At 39.9% G+C, this 17,405-nt stretch overlaps 1 protein-coding gene across 1 annotated transcript in view; it reads right to left on the reverse strand.

Moving 5' to 3' along the window:
* The window catches only part of Slc1a2 (solute carrier family 1 member 2), a 134,265-nt gene that overhangs the window by 26,084 nt on the left and 90,776 nt on the right, over positions 1-17,405 (reverse strand). Inside the window, exons 6-8 of the mRNA XM_048359797.1 lie at positions 14,587-14,713; positions 5,603-5,836; positions 1,856-2,050 (exon numbers count right to left, since the gene is read on the reverse strand). Of these exons, the coding sequence (XP_048215754.1) occupies positions 1,856-2,050; positions 5,603-5,836; positions 14,587-14,713 (556 nt within the window). The remainder of the gene's footprint in view (positions 1-1,855; positions 2,051-5,602; positions 5,837-14,586; positions 14,714-17,405) is intronic.

Consider the following 17,405-nt stretch of genomic DNA (forward strand, 5'->3'; position numbering starts at 1 on the left):
TGACACATAAGGGACATAGCTAGGGGCAATATTTCCACTATTGTTACATCACTAGTCAGTCCCTAAGTTTGGATTCCTAATAATCTCATTGTGTTGAGAAAGAAACTGAACACACATAGACACCATTTCTTCAGAGAAATTTTGTAAAGTGGACCCCTAGCCAATGAAAGGCTCCTAGAGATTTGGGTGGTCCAACTGAACACCCAATTAAGTATTATGAGAATTTCTAGTACAGAGGTAGGCCACATTGTCTAGAGTTTGAGATATAAGGAGAAAAAGATAATGCTTAACTATAAACACAGAGGATTACCCCTATTCAATGCCTAGTCTGAGGAAAGCACTATCATATCATCTTCCTGTGGGCCAAAGTCAGAAAGCAGGGGTGATGTATAGTTAAAAGAAATTGCTATGGAGTAGAGACTTGATTAAGGCCTCTGTCACCTATAGTCTGGGATGGACTCTAGGTTCGTCATAGAAATGCTCTGCATCTCAGTTTATTATAGAAGAGGGATGATGGCTATCCCCTCTCTTCAGGATTATTAGGCCTTGATCACTTCAGAGGTACCAAAAAGAGTGGAGTTATCATTACAGACACTGAATGTATTTCAGTGTGTCTACCTAATCTTTACCTACAATTAATTACCTGGGCCATGACTGCTACAGGATTTGGGGATTTTCTTTCATAGAATGTGACCCAAATACCTCTGCATTTACTGATCTCACTGAATCTGAGACATGAAAGAAAACATACATTTTGGAGTTTAAAATCATAAAGTTAAATGTCTCAAAGGTCTAAGAGGTAGCTGTAGGCGACACAGGCCAGGTAGAAGGAAGGAGGAGAACTAGTGGTAAAGTGGAAAGTACCTGTCTTAGTGAGACTTTGAGCTGGCTTTAGCCTACTCTAAGCTACCAAATTATAGACTCAAATTCTGAATATCTTCCTCATTTACATATGAGGGGGCATTGAGACTCAAGAGTAGGCGGGAACAGGACATGAATAAAACCAATAACTGGCTCATCAATTGTTTTGCATTATTTTATTTTGTATTGTTTTATTATTTTTTCTCTACTTTAATTGAAGCCAGAAATGCCTTCTAATTTAATTGAAACTGAACGTGGGTGAAGTGATGATATTAAAATGATTACAAAGAGTTTTGTTTCATGCTATCAGGTCAACCTAACATGAAATGGGCTGAAGATATTTTTAGTGATTCTATTTATAAGCAAGAAACTCAAAACTTGGCCTGGCTATTAGATAGAAACTTTAAGTTTGGGAGGATGTAGGTTCTGAATTTTTTTCTAATGATGAATATATATGCATTTCTTATTTATAAAAAAAGAACTTGAGTAAAAGCAAAGTATGAAGCATTTGTAATATTATTCATGTTTAGGAATTTCAGTATTTCATCATTTTGCTATCACTCACTGGAATATTGAATGGAGCATATTTTAAGGAAAGAAAATGTGGATGAGAAGCAGCTGAAGTCAATCCCAGTGACAGCCCTGCCAGCTACAACCAGGGGTGTGGCTTTGGGAAAACCACCATGCTTCCTGAGCCTGATTTTCCTTGTCTATTAAATGGAAAGAACCACCCCACCACACCACAGGGTTGTTTCCAAGCAAGTTATATTCAATTTTTGGAACAAGTTGCTATGTACGATATAAGCAAAATGGATTAATATGAGCTTGCATCACAGTTTTTATTTTCTCTGTGAAATCTTTTCTGTTATTCCCTTCATTACATGTCTACCAGGAGAACTGAATTCAAGTAGCCTCTGTCAAATGAAATTGGTGTGCAGGGGTAATAGAACGAATGTTTGCCTGTGCTTCACCCCTCCCCTCCCTTAACACTCACCTGACAGTCACAATCTGACCTCCGTCCAGGATGACACCATTCATTTGGGCTATAAAGATGGCAGCCACTGCTTCATAAAGGGCTGTTCCATCCATGTTAATGGTTGCCCCAACTGGGAGGACAAATCTGGTCACGCGTTTATCAATCCCCAGATTTTCTTCCAGGCAACGGAAAGTGACAGGCAAAGTTCCAGCACTGGGGTGGGGGTGAGGAGGAGAGAGAGAGAGAGAGAGAGAGAGAGGGAGAGAGAGAGAAAAAAAACATTGGATTTCCTTTGAAGAAGCAGGAACAAAACAAAAACCGGAACTACACTGCCACATTTTTGCTCCTTTATTCCAATCAACAATGGGACATTAAAAAAATAAAGCATCAATATCTGGATCCAGATTTAAAAAAAATCACTGAGCTAGAAGTTCAAATTCAATCTCATTAAGATGCTAATAGGCAGAGGAGGGGGAAGGTTTTGTTGGTCTTGGTTTTTGAGATTTATATCTCAAAAGTTCTTTTTTCCTTTGGTCTCTGTTTTCATCTTGGATTAAATATTGCAGCACATCTGATTGCTTGCAAAAATTGGACCACAAAATTGTGACAGAAAAAAAAATCAGCTGTCAAGGGTAAAATGGAATGGGGAATTTTTGAATGACCTCTCATTTCATGATAGAAATGCTGTTTCCAATAAAATGACTACATGGATTACCTCCAGCCCCTGGGAATTTCCCTGAGCTGGGCCGGCTGATTTGGAGAATACTGGACAAATATATGAAATACCCTTTGCATGAACCTAAGCTTTGTGCAGTTCACTTGGGAACTGCATGTACAGTCCAACTCTGTGATACAGGGCCATCAGCCAAGTCTCTACAATGATACAGAGCAGAAAAGCATGTAATCTATAGGTAATCAAAGGCACAATAGGCAAGAACTTCACTTCCATTCTTCCTTCACTCCCAGTCCTCCCACGCATGGATTAGAAATTAAACCATATGACCTAGTCTCAAAGGTTAGATTCCCTGATACATTTATGTGTCTTCTAAAATAGGAGACCTATAAGAATAAGGATTACTAAGGGCCAGAATGTTATTTCCTCATAGACAGGAATACACAGGAAGTTGGTTGGATTTTCTTTTGAGTTGTCTATTGGTAGTTTTGGGGCTTAAACTAGGAACTTCATGCTTGATAGGCAAGCATTTTATCACTTAAGCCATAACTCTAGTCCTTTTGGCTTTTAGTGTTGTTGTTTTTGTTCAGGTAGGGTCTCATGCTTTTTCCCAGACTGGCCCCAGCTCATAGCCCTTCTACTTTCACTCCACTGAGTAACTACTATTACAGATATGCACCACTATGGCCAGCTCAAAGTTTAAGAAATGAAGTCAGCAATGCAGAATGATCAAATGGCATGGATTTTTTTTTCTATTCAAATATTAGCAAAGAATATTGGAAAACACCCAATACAGATGGTATTTAGAGGTATTTTCTCTTATGAATTTACAGCTTAAATTCTGGTCACCTTGTTCTCCTGGGCTCCAACCAGGCTGGACACAGACAGCAAAATATGGTCTGTTAGAGTGGGAGAAGACCATCATCTGAGTCAAATGCAGATTCCAGGACCTACTCAGAATTAATGAACCCAGAAGCTACAAAGTTAGAGATCACTAGGTCTGCATCATGAACTACTTACAAGCTCCAACCCCCCCCCCCAAAAAAAAACTTTAGGGGAACTAGAGTTGCTGTAGCAGAACATTGTTTGTGATTACAAATTAGGGTTCTATGGAAAGCCTCCTGTAAGATCTTGGGTTGATAGGAGAAAAGAATATGAGGATGTCTCATTACTAAAACCTCACATGTCCAGGTGATATGTTAATGCCATTGTGCTTGGCTTGCTGCCCCAGCTATCTTCATAATCTAATATCCCTCTGCTCCTCTCATCCTTTTTCCCTTACTCATTCCTGGGACTATTTAACAGATTGCCAGATGCCATAACTGGCCTAAAATGGCTACTCAGCATCGGTTGGTGGCTGGGATCTTCAACTATCTGGGCTCTCAGCCCAGGGTCACTGGAAAATATGGATTTGTATTGTCTCATTCCTTTTTCCAATTAAAGAGACTGCCAAAAATGATTGGCAAGGTATGAAAATATTTCTTATTTCTCTACCAGACAGGCTTTCAGGTAGTGTCTCAAAATTACATATATATGTATATGTACATATATATATATATATATATTTGTATACATACACCCACACACCCACATGTATACTCAATCAATCCAAACTAGGAATTTCAATGCTTCCCTGTGTAGGCAAGTGGACACTATCACATTGCTTTTGGATTCCAGCCTCAAAGACCATAGAACCATCTTCAAAAATATTGCTAGTAATGTCAAATACTTGAGATTCTTTTTGGCTTTTCAGATTTGTTTCAGTGGCATGCATTGAAGTCAGGGGGATGAACAGAAGTCTGTCCTGGGCCACACTGCTCCTGGACACCAGCTGTGCCCATGGAAAAAAAGCTGGCAAACCACCTCTCATGATCTTATCCAGAAAAAAGAATTTCAGTGGGCTGTTCCTGGGCTTTGCATTTTTTCCCCTGGTGGACATTTTGGCAAAGAATCACCCTGTTCATTATTGCTATGTGATTTCTGGCCTATTGCTTTTATTAAAAAAAGAAAGCCTACATTCAGGCAAAAACATATTTTAAGTGAATACTAAAACCATATGGAAATGATTGGATATGCCATCTATATCTCTTTAATATTTGCCTCATCTTGAAAGGTGCTGGGATAATGGTAGTAACATTTTAGTTAAACTTTTTAAAGTTATGTATCTTTCCATTTATTACTGTGCTATTTACCATTGGCCAGTCACTTGGTGATCACTAGTGATGTTTGTTATCTTCTTTGAAAAAAAAATGAAACAAGGATAGAATGCTCTATTAGAGGTTCACGATGGATTGAAAGGTTTGGCTGTCTTCTGTTTTAAAAATCTCACTTCCCGTGCCATTTACCTTTTCACAGCTAAGTCTCCTATTTAAAATTTTTTTACCTAAATCTCAATAAGAATAATATTTTGTGATAGCATTTTCAAAATCACAAATGGGATATTAATTGAATAACATTCCATTAAACTCTAATGTTTAAAACTAAACTAAATTCAAGCTTTAGGTAGCAAACAATAAATAGTATATATTCACCTAATAATTCAATATAAAACATATTTTCAGTATAGCTACATGCCAACAACATGCTTACCAGAAGATTTAGAAGTTCCTAGAAGAAGCAAAATTATTCAAAATGTTCACCACTTAAAAATATTTCAGAGGCTTGAAGTGCATCATATATTTACATATATACACATACATAAACATAGAAAAGGAATGAGACGAAGTGAATTTGTTCAAAGTACATTTGTGTGTGTAGAAGTATGACAATAAAAACCCATCATATTACAAAAGCATACTAGTTGAAAATTTAAATGATTACTAAAAACACTTTAACAGCCAGGTATGGTGGTGCATGCCTGCATTCCCAGCAGGAATAATGAGAATTCCAGGCCAGCCTGTACCACATGTTAAGACTCTTATCCAAATGAATACATATATAGACATACATATGTCTATGCACATTGTGATAGGAGGATTTTAAGAAACAAGAAGTGGCAGAGCAAAGGGGTGAGCAGGAAGTACAATGTTTTTTGCTGTTTGTTTCTTTGGGATTTTTTGTTGTTGTTGCTATTTTGTTTTGTTTTGTTTTACCTGGAAGCAGTACCCAGGGCAGTGATCCAAGCTTGGAAAATGCCAGCGAAAAAGGAGAAAGGGTTCTTCCTGGTCACTACAAAGTAAATCAAAGGGAGAAAGATGCCCCCATGAATAATGAGGCCCACGATCACTGTTATCATATACATCCCCAGTTGTCTAGCAACCACTTCTAAGTCCTTGATTGCAATGATCTTCCCACAAATGAGGCAGGCGATACCCAGGGGAGAGTACCTGAAAAACATAAAAGAAAAAAAATGTATCATTTAAGAGATCATTATAGGATTTACAACCTAAATCTGGACCAAGAGTTTTGTTGAGAAAAAGTCATGATTCAATAGAAGTTATTTTTTCACTTGGGACTAACTGCCTTTGCTAACGTCTGTTTTATGGATCTAGTGACGCAGGCTCTGATGAAGAGTCCAAAGGTAAACTCTGTTCCTAAAATGAGTTTAAGGAGAATAAAGGAGACACAATGTCACCATCTTTTAGCTTTTCTCTTGTAGATAACTACCAAGTTAAAAGTTGAGACACACAGGTTGGGCATCGTGCTTGATTTCTCTGTTCTTCAGCACCTTCTCAGAAATTTAGAGATAATGTATACCTGGGTTTTGTAAATTTATATTTGTTTCACCTTGGAAAAATAGAGACACTATTAGAATGAGAGAGGGAAAAGGAGAAATAGAACAAAGGGAAAGGAAGCTTGTTTTTTCACAAGAAAAACATCCAAGCCAAAAAGTACATTTAGCAAAATGTGGTTTTATGACTTCTAAGCCTGAAAGTATTTTTTCCTACTTTTAACAAGGATGCTGGCTACCACTCATTGTGTTCCATAGCTATGGCAAGAGACACACTCTCAACCTCACTTAATTGATACCACAACCCTGAAAACTAGGCATCTTTATTCTTATTTGGAAAAGGAACACACTGTAGTTTGAAAACTTGAAACAATCAGGCCCAAACCACAAAACTAGGATGAGAACAATCTCAGGTTTTTGAAACTTCAGGATGGTGGGGTGGGAGGGTAGTCCCCAACCCATTTCCATTTCCTGAGCAATCCTCGCTCCTTATAAATAAGCAGATATGTTACCATATACCAATTCAACCCACATGAACATCTTTTTCCATTTCTATAGTATTATTGTTTTATAGAGAGCTTGTCAATTATTCTGTTACCACTCTTTAGACAAGTATTTTGTCTATGCATGTTTGGTAACATTGCCTTTTTTTTTTATTTTCCTGATCCAATGTGTTTTTGTAAGGCATGATTGGTTGAGCCTGTGATCATTTCTGACTGCATCTGTGGGAAAGGTGATACCTCATTAAAAATTACAAACACATTTGTGAGAAACACTATGGAGGAAATAAAATCTCTAGTGAGGGCCCCAGTAAGGATTGGGGTTTAGGGAAGAGACTATTGCCTAAACAGACTTGGGGTTTGACCACTGCTCCTGGACAGAGCCCTTTCCTGGATTAAGAAAAAGCTGCACTGAGCAGAGGAGACATAAACAACTGCAGAAGGCATGGACAGGTCCAGTCACTTCTCAGGTATGAGATCTTGTGAAGTGGCTTACTGTCATCTTCCAGACAAGGACGTCATTACTTAAGAGAGGCTGACTCTCACTAGATTGCCATCACGATTCAACTGTTGAACTTGCATGTGTGTTAACTGGCTTAATTTTTTGTTGTTGTTGTTTTTACTCACCCCTGTTGGTACCATTAGTCCTCTGACTCCTGACAAAAGAATCCCTTCTAGGGTCTGTTTTCACACACAGATCCTCTCATCGGGCATGTTTACTGGGTGGAGTCTGAGTGAAACATCTCACAGGCTGCCCACTGGCAGATGTTTTGTTTTGTTTTTTGTTTTGCTGTCTGAGTTTGTTGTTGTTGTTGTTGTTCAAGACTAGCTAGCTCTCTACAATGTGAATCACAGCTTCTTCCGGCCTTTTGGTGGTGAATTAGAGATAACAGTCTTGCAGACTTTCCTGCCTGGGCTGGCTTTGAACAGTGATCCTCAGATATAAGTCTCCTAAGTTGCTAGGATTACAGTGATGAGCCACCAGCACCTGGCTTGGGAAGATGTTTTTATGAGCAAGATAGTGTCTCAAGAGAACTTGGTCCTAAAAGAATTTATTTTTGTCTGAAAGTAAATTAGAGCATTCATATAGCCATGTAGAGCTTCAAACCTGAACCTTACTTGTCTTTTTCCTGGTGTTGAGGCTGGTTACAGTTGGAGCTGCTTTGTTAGACATGAGGGACTCTGAAACCAACCCTCTGTCATATTGCACCCTGGTCTTTCTCTCCATTTTACATTCTCCTGCTGTGACTAGAGTCTCATAAATCAGTAGGGCAGTCTCAAGGCCAAGTACTTTGTCCCTGAGATTATGAATAACTGAATAGAATGCACCGTTCTATAAAGCCAAAAAGCATTTATTTTTATAAACCAAGAGACTCAGTTGTTTTCCAGAGACCAATAACCCTTTTAAAAATACATGGGAAATAAACAAAAAGAGAGATGAGCTGTTTGGGGCACCATTCAATATTCCTACCCCTCCCCCCTACTTTGTTTTTCTTTCTGGGTCAAGCAATTTATAAAATGGGGAGAAAATGTTTTCAAAGCTCTTTCCCAGGGAATAGTAGCTTCAGAGAGTCTAGGAGAGTACGTTTGAGTAGAGAAAGAGAGAGGCAAAAGTTTACCTCTGGAACACGAAGCTTGCTGGGGAAAGCATGAGCCCCCAGTGAAAATGGACAGTTATTCCAAGGTCAGAGTTGTTATGAGGGATAATAGGAAATAGGAACTCTTGCTAACTCCAATGCCTTGGCCTCCAGAACTAGAATGAGCATTAATTAGGACAAGGACAGACCCTTTGTACTATGAGTCATTCGGGGGCCCTTACTTCATTGTGACTGTTTTTCAAGCAAGCCACAAGGCTGAGCATGATTGGCCATGCCTGTAAACCTAGCTACTTGGGAGGCCAGAAATTGATTGTTGGGCCCATTTCTTTATTTTTTAATTTAATTTATTTATTAATTGAACACAAATTTTTTGACAAGGTGTTGTGCAAAAAGGGTACAGTTACATAGCAGGGCAGTGTGTAGATTTCTTGTGATATCTTACGCCCTGTTTTTCTTTCCCTTCTCTAGGTCAGGTAGACATATATACAATATACAATATATCAAGAACATATACAGTAGCCACGTGGCCAAGCCCAAGAAAATTCGCCTAGGGCTTTAAATGTAATGTCGATATTAGACAATATGTCGACAGTAGTCTTATATGAACATACATACATAGTATTTGAGCTATTGTATTCCACTGAGAGGTCGATATTTGACCTTTATATGTTGAGTAGTTGTTTGGTTTTAGTTACATACTGTTGGGTCGCTGTGTTGGGCCCATTTCTAAGTGAGAAGAACCTAACCATTGAGCCAGGAGGAGGGAGGGGCTTCGCTCTTGTCCATAAATTATGTTCTCAGCTCTGAATTGTTCATATAGCCACTGTCGATCTATTCAGAACTGGACACTTCAAGTCTTTTTCTTTCTATTCTAGTCTTCACCCACTATGAGCTCTGGCCCTTGTCAACCTAAAGGTCCCACCAAGATACCCTGCCTTCTGCTACTTCCTACTCCACAAACACAACCCACTTAGAACTCAATCTGTATCTTTTTACACTCATGGACCAGAGGGGATAATAAAATGTGATACACATACAAAATATGATGTGTATATATATGTATATGTATGTACACACACACACACATATATATATATATATATATACACACTCATACATTATGAAGAATAAGATTGTGTTATCTGCAGGGAAATGTGGGTGGACCTACAACAAATCATGCTAAGTGAGGTAAGCCAAGCTCAGAGAGGCAAACAGCACATGTTTTTTCTCTTATGTGGAAGCTAGATCTAAGCATATAACTGGACATGATAACCTATACAGGACTCGAGACATTCACAGGCCAACAGTCAGACTAACGGATGATATTCTTAGGGGAGGAACCCAAAGGTGTAACTTCTCTGAACATTTAAAACACAACTTATTGAAAGAGTTAGTTGTGGGATTTTTATATTATATATCCTCCTCACCTCCAGGTAATTCAGATCTTTTTGAAAATCAATATTTCAAGGACTAAAACACCTCTTCTGTAATAAATGGAACTCAAGTATCACTTGGTTAGCCTTAGAAAACCAGTTTCCTTGGCTCTGAGGTCTTACAATGAATATAATTAATAAGAGATTTTTGAGCTTGCTATCTATGGTAGGATAGATACTTTAGTGGAAGTAAGCCAATGGACTTTCTTGCTCTTGCACACATGTCTTAATACCATCAATAGTGTAGTAGAACTCAGAACTGAAAGATAAAGTAAATAATGAGTTAAAAACACATTCCATTAATAACCTAACAGCACTGCCTCTACTCAAGCTCCTGAAGTAAGCTGATGCTTATTTTTCTCAGTCCATATAGGGATAAGTGTTTCAGCTATCCTGAATGACTTTTGTTGAGGTACCCCATTTAGAGTAGAACTTCCCATCAAGATAGAGTAAAAATCAGTTCCTATAGCGTCTGGGAGTTTCCTGATGCAAAGCAATAAAACCCCAACCACCAGGTGGCCTTCAGGGCCCTGGGGATCCCCTCTCCTGCCCATTTCTCCAACTTCACCATCTCTCGTCCATTATTCACACTCCACTTCAATTCCACTTCTGCTCTGATCCTCAGAAGCCTTCCACTTGCCCTTTTTTCCCCCAGGAATACTCTCCTTTCAGTTCTTCACACCTACTTCTTCAGGTCTTCACCATCCCACCATCCCTGCCCACCCTACATTAAATCTTCTTTGTATTTTCATAATCATTATCATTTTCTTAATAATAAGTGAGACAGTTCATATAAAGTAATTGAATTAATACCGAACCTATATCAGGAATTTAATAACTCTAAGTTATCATTTAATGATAACAATAATTATTATCTTCTCGACATTATATTTTTCTATTACCATTCTTATTACTACACAGAGAAGAATACAAAAAACAATTGTTTCTGCTTTGAGGGGTCCGTTAGAGAGTGGCTGGCTGTTTTACCCAGAGCCTGCTCACATACATCCTTATTAAAGGATGCTGCCGCTGAGGTGCCCAAGGAATGATGGGAACGTGTCTTAGGTCACACAACGCCCTCCGGACCATTCGACTAGATGAGGTAACTGAACAGCTGTCGGAAATCAGTCCTTAGGACTCATTCCTGCCTCTCAGCAGCTCTTCCTCTCCCTGGATCATAATAAAAGTTCAGGAGTTTGGGTTTCAAAGAATGTGAGAGTTCTTACTGCAAACACCCTTCATCCCTGGGGAGAAGGGAGGTCATGCTTTAATCCCACTGACTCACTGAATTTCCTAGAAGATTTCCCTTTCTACAAGGCCTCCATAGGAATGATGTCAGTATGGAAGCAGGAATAAATTTGCATGAATATCCCATGCCATTGGCATGATACTAAAAAATACGAAATGCATCTTTAGAGCAAAGATGGACTTTCTGCTACAAACTAGGAAGCAGGCAGATTCTAATGCTTAAGCAAGAATCCTATTATTCTTTATGTATTATTGGTAATTAAGCTCCCAGAGGGATATGAAGGGCTGTTATGGATATATATATATATGACTTCAGATGGATATGAAGGACTGTTAAAAGATATTTGGGACTGCAAAAGAACTATTCAGAAGTCAAACATTGTCTAGGAAACAGAAAAATCAGTGCTATAATGAAAGATAAAATGCTATTTTACAAGCATATCTTTTATGTTTTAAAAATACAGTAAAGCAAGCTGGGCTCATGCCTGCAATCCTAGCTACTCAGGAGGCTGGGATTTGAAGTTCATGGTTCAAAGCCAGCACAGGCAGGAAAGTCTGTGAGAATCTTATCTTTAGTAAACTACCCTCAAAAATCCAGAAATTGAGCTTTGGTGCTAGCATTGAGCAAAAGAAGCTCAGAGACAATGTCCACACCCTGAGTTCAAGCCCCAGGACTGGCATATCCACAAAAAGTATATATAGCAATGTTTTGAATAAGCCAGGTCTGGTTCATGTCATTGTGAAGAATATCTTCCTGATCTGAAACTTGGTAGCCCTCAGTCAACCCCCATATCTATTCCTAACATGTTAACAAGTGACTACAAACATATCACTATGTTTGGTTCTGTGGAGTTGAAGATAGAACAAAAACAGATTGTTGCCTATTTAAGTTGGGGCTAGATAGTAAGGAAAGGAAGAGAAGAAAAGGAAGCTAGAATCCCAATGGAAGATGTACATAGAAAGGTGAGGTAAGGTCACAGGAGGGCTGGCGGAGAAAGAATACGGAGAGATTGGGACTATGTGATCCACATTTCCGATGGAAAAGAGACTGCAGACAATGCCTGGTCTAATTGTGGTTTGTTTTGTCAAAGTGAGACCAGTCCAGGGATCTGAAACAAACACCTGAAAAAGCTTCCTGATACAGCTATGATAGAAATGAAAACACTAGAGACTTCTGAGAACTGAAAATGACCTAGCCAAGATTTCAGAATCATGGACTACAAATGCACTTGCAGTGAAACTCACCCCTGTATGTATGAAGGATTTTGATTGATGCCAATATGAACTCCAACTTTTGCTCTCTGGTGATATAACCTTAGGCCAAGTTACTTTATTTCAATGAGCCTCAGTTGCCTTTTTTTTTGTAAAAGGGGAAGAATCATTTCATCTGTTCAGGCTTGCTGGGATTACATTTGGTAGATAAAAAGCTTCTGCCATTATTTGTGGTGGTAAAATCAAATCAGTAAATGATAGCTTTGATAGCTTTTATTATAAGAATGATCATGATAATAGCAAAAGAAGCCAGATTGTAGCCTTTAGACTACAGTGTTCTGTAAAAACAGAGGGTGAGACTGACCACTTACACTTCCTTTTCTCTGTTTGTTTGTTTTTTAAATCAGCTTATACTAGTTGCACAAAGGGATTAGTTGCACTATGGATTCATAGTGACATTTCCATACAATGCATACTACAGATGCCAATCAACCTCATCCCTTTTACCCCTCTCACTGTATACCTTAAATATAACCTCTGCAACTTCATTTTTCTTTTTGCTTTCATGGGCTAACAATGACTTCTTTTCTTATTTTCTGCAGGGAAGAAAGCCTAAGACACTATTTTAGACATCAGACAGTTGGAGCAGCCATTCCTGGGTCATTGCATGTCCTTGGTGTGTTGGCTTCAGTTTGTTGCCTCTAATAAAAATTGTAAGAATTATTGTTGGGTTTCTAATATTGTCTCTTATCCTTCCAATGTCTGGATATGCAAAGATTTTATTTGAAAAGCCAGATAGCACATACTTTAGGTTGAGGGGCTCAACAATCCCAGGGGCCACTATTTGACTCTGCCATTATTAACAAGAAAGCAACCACTGCAATGAGGCCAAAATGAATGGGTGGGTGTGGCTAAGTGCCAGTGAAACTTTACATACGTGCATTGGGTGTAGATTTTACACAATTTTACAAATCACAGAATACTATTCTTCTTTTGATTTTGTCCTTTGGCCAATCTCAAAAGGTACATGAAGTCTGTCTGACCTCCACAATTCATATGCTGAAGTCCCACTCCCCCACCTGCAATGGGACCATATGAGCACATGGGTCTTCAGAGGTCACTAGGGAATGAGAATGAAGCCCTGATATTCCTTCTATCATTCATCTGTTGAAACTCGACATCCCGTGTAGTGGCGTTGGCAGATAAGCCATTGGGAGGTGAGCCCTCGAGAGTGGATTAATGTCTGTTTCTTCTATCATGTGAACACTCACAGAAAGAGCCATCTCTAGGCTGGGAATATGGCCTAGTGGCAAGAGTGCTTGCCTCCTACACATGAAGCTCTTGGTTCGATTCCCCAGCACCACATATATGGAAAATGGGCAGAAGGGGCGCTGTGGCTCTGGTGGCAGAGTGCTAGCCTTGAGCAGGAAGAAGCCAGGGATGGTGCTCAGGCCCTGAGTCCAAGGCCCAGGACTGGTTGCCCACCCCCCCCCCCCAAAAAAAAAAAGAAAGAGCCATCTCCAAGGAACAGCTCTTCTCCAGACACCAAATATGCCACTGCCTTGAGCTTGGACCTGTCAGTCCCCAGACTGTGAACAATACACTTCTATGGTGCATTCTTTATCCAGTCTAAGGTGGTTTCTTTTTGTTTGTTTGTTTGTGTTTGTTTTGTGCCACTCCTGAAGCTTCTGGGCATGGTTCCCAGAGCTCTTTTGCTTAAGGCTACCATTTTACCACTTGAGTCATAGTTCCAGTTCCAGTTGTTTGGGTGATTAATTGGAGGTTAAAGTCGCATGGACGTTCCTGCCTGGGCTGGCTTTGAACCATGATCCTCAGATCTCAGCTTCCTAAGCAGCTCGGTTTACATGTGTGAGCCACCAGCTCCAGAATAGTCTAAGGTATTTAGTTACAGTAGCTGAAACAGTCTGAAAGGGTACCCTTGTAAAAAGAACTCCAGAGAGCTTACTTGCTCTTTCTCTGCCAGGTGAGGATACAGTGAGAAGTTAGTTTCTACAACCTGTAAGAGGACCTTCACTAGAACCTGACCACATTACACCTTGATCCTCGGACTTTCAACCTTCAGAACTACGAGAAACAAATTTCTGTTGTGCATAAACCACCCTGTCTACAATACTTGGTTATAACAGCCTGGAACTAAGAAAGACATGTTAAACAATAAAACTCATTCTCAACACATAGAGCAAAGAACATAGGTGATGCATCGATTTGCTCAGTGGTCATGTTTCTAAAGGAAGCTCAAAGAAAGAAATGTCCATCCCTATCTCAACATCTTTGCAAAGGGCCATTTTATCCATACACATGCACTCTCTCCTGCTGAGAAGGCTCTAGCCTCCTCTGGAGACCCCAAGACCTCCTCACATCCCAGCACAATGATGTAAGAACAAGTGCACTTACCACATGATCATAATCACTAACTTCATTACAATCTCATTCAATATGTTGAAGAACTCCACCATCAGCTTTGCCTGTTCGCCCATCTTCCCCATGGCAATGCCAAAAGCAATGAAAAACCCAATCAGACCTGTTGAGTGAATCAAAAGAACCAATTAAACCTGGCAAGGTGGCTCATGACTGTAATTCTAAGTACTCAGGAAGCAGAGATCTGAGGACCATCATTCAAAGTCAGCTCAGACAGAAAGTCTATGAAACTCTAATCTTCAATTAACCACCAAGAAGCCAAAAGTGGAGCTGTGGCTCAAGTGATAGAGTGCCATCTCTGAGCAAACTATGCTAAGGGACGGTGCCCAGGCTCTGAGTTCAAGCTCCAGTACTGGCACATGCGAATGTGCATGTGCACATACACATACACACAGAGTTCAAATGCTTTTCTTTCTAAAGACAGAACATAGATTCTATTACCAGATTTCTCCAGTTCCTAGCTCCTTGGCTCTTTCTTTACTTGACAAAGCTCCATACCAGCCTCCTTAATCAACTCTAACCCAAGGCAAGATGTCAGAAGAACTCAGTCTCAGCCCTCTTGATGTCAGTGTTACGATGCCATAGGCCCTGGGTCAAGTCTAACATTCACCCTTGGGTTTGTTTCTGTGTTAGCTTTTGGCTCATCAGCTATGCCTGAGATCTTGGGAATCTGCTCTATACTTTCATTCTTCCAAGTCTAGGTCTGACTTTTCTCTCCCTAGAGGGTTCCCGTGCCATAGTGCCAGTTTGTCATTTCTACTCTCTCCTCCGTATCTCACTGCAACCCACTATGAACTGGGGTATACTGTGGGATTAACAGGTGTCTACAGTGTTACCTGAAGGTGTAGGGATTTCTGACTGCTGATCCCCATTCGCACCAGTGCCTGGCCCATTAGTCCCTGCCTACTGAACCCAATTCAGACTACTTACATGGATTACAAATCAATGTTGCTCTATCCTTAGCCACAGGACTTGGCTCATCCACTGGCTTTTTCTTTGACTCTGAACTACAGGCTATCTTCTCACCCCTCTCTCCATCCTTTTCCCCCTCACCCACCATGCCCTAGTTATTTAGCAATCCTAATTTCCAGTCCGTCCCTATTGCATTTATTTTTATATCGTACTTAGCTATGTCAGGAGTCTTAACTCTATTGAGTAAATTATAGCACTGCAATTTGATTCTTTCAGAGGGGAATTTCTTCTATCTGAAATGCTGGCTTTACCTTTATCCCATCTAGACCACTGCCCTCTCCAAACCAAGCACCTATTAACCTAGATTAACTACCCTTTGCAGGAACCTTTCTCTTCAGACATCCATCTCTTGCACACAGGAATTCTAATATATTTCCATATTATATAATATATACTATATAATTCTATAAGTACATAGAATTTTATAAATGTTTATATATTATAATATATAATACTTGGTATATAATATCTCCTCTTTTCACTCTTGGCCAGAGCCTTGACAAATGACTTCACAATCAAGTTGTTGGTCCAGAAAAGACAAGCACTTAATGAAGATCAGATTCAGGACAGAATAGACTAGTTCTGCTGTAATGTATAAAATCAATTTCAAGCTATTCCCTTCTCTCAAGCCCATGGAGTACAGTTTGTTTTGGAATGTGGTGAAAAATGATCCATCTGTGAGTATTTTTTCTGTGCTAGTGTTACTTAGTTAAAACCATTTGAGGAGAAAATGCATAAAGTTTTAAGGTCTCAAAGAATTGGGATGAAAAACTCGCCCTTGGGGTTAACCCATATTTGTCATATGTATGAGAATAGAATAGAAGCAGAAGCAGAAGAAGCAGAAGCAGAAGAAGAAGCAGCAGCAGAAGAAGAAGGAAGAGGAAGAGGAGGAGGAGGAGGAGGAGGAGGAGAAGAAGAAGAAGAAGAAGAAGAAGAAGAAGAAGAAGAAGAAGAAGAAGAAGAAGAAGAAGAAGAAGAAGAAGAAGAAGAAGAGAGGAACAGCTGGATTTAAGTACTTGGGAGCCTGGAATCGGTTGTGGGGACTTTCTGGATATGTTGAGGTTAAACAGTTCCTTTAAAAAGTAGAAGGCAGGGCTGAGAATGTGGCTTAGTGGTAGAGGGTTTGTCTAGCATGGGTTCGATTCCTCAGCACCACATACACAGAAAAACCAGAAGTGGCACTGTGGCTCAAGTGGTAGGGTGCTAGCCTTGAGCAAAAAGAAGCTAGAAATAGTGTTCAGGCCCTGAGTCCAAGCCCCAGGACTGGGGTGGGGGGTAGGGGAAAGAGAGAGAGAGAGAGAGAGAGAGAGAGAGAGAGGCGGGGGGGATGATAAGTAGAAGGCAAAGCCAGGCCTGAATCTGCATTTATTACAGTACTAATCATCAGGACTTTACAAAGAAAAGAAACACAGGAGAAAAAAAAACCCACATAAAGCAAAACAAAAAGGGTTATTATCCTCCCTCTCCTGGAAGATCATGGAAAGAACCGTATTTCAGCCACATTTGGTAAATGTGAAGTTTCTCAACCATTGAACTTCCTTTGGCTTTGCGCAGCCTTGAACTGCACTTGGATTGAAAGGGGCATTCAAGCCTGTCATTTCCCTCGGTAAACATTGCCTAATTGGAATTGCTTGCTGGGACAGAGGCTGTTTCCCTTGAACAAAGCTCTCTTAGACTTGGCCAGTGGGATGGAGAACACAGCAAGTGTGTTGAAACTCCACGGCACTGCCATTGGTCATGTGACTTTCTGGAATCCACCAAGACTCTAGAAACAACCAAGAATGTGTACATGATTCACTCCAAAGTGTTGTCCCTGTAGCTCT

This window comes from Perognathus longimembris, chromosome 13 (genome assembly GCF_023159225.1).
Source record: "Perognathus longimembris pacificus isolate PPM17 chromosome 13, ASM2315922v1, whole genome shotgun sequence".
NCBI lineage: Eukaryota > Metazoa > Chordata > Mammalia > Rodentia > Heteromyidae > Perognathus > Perognathus longimembris.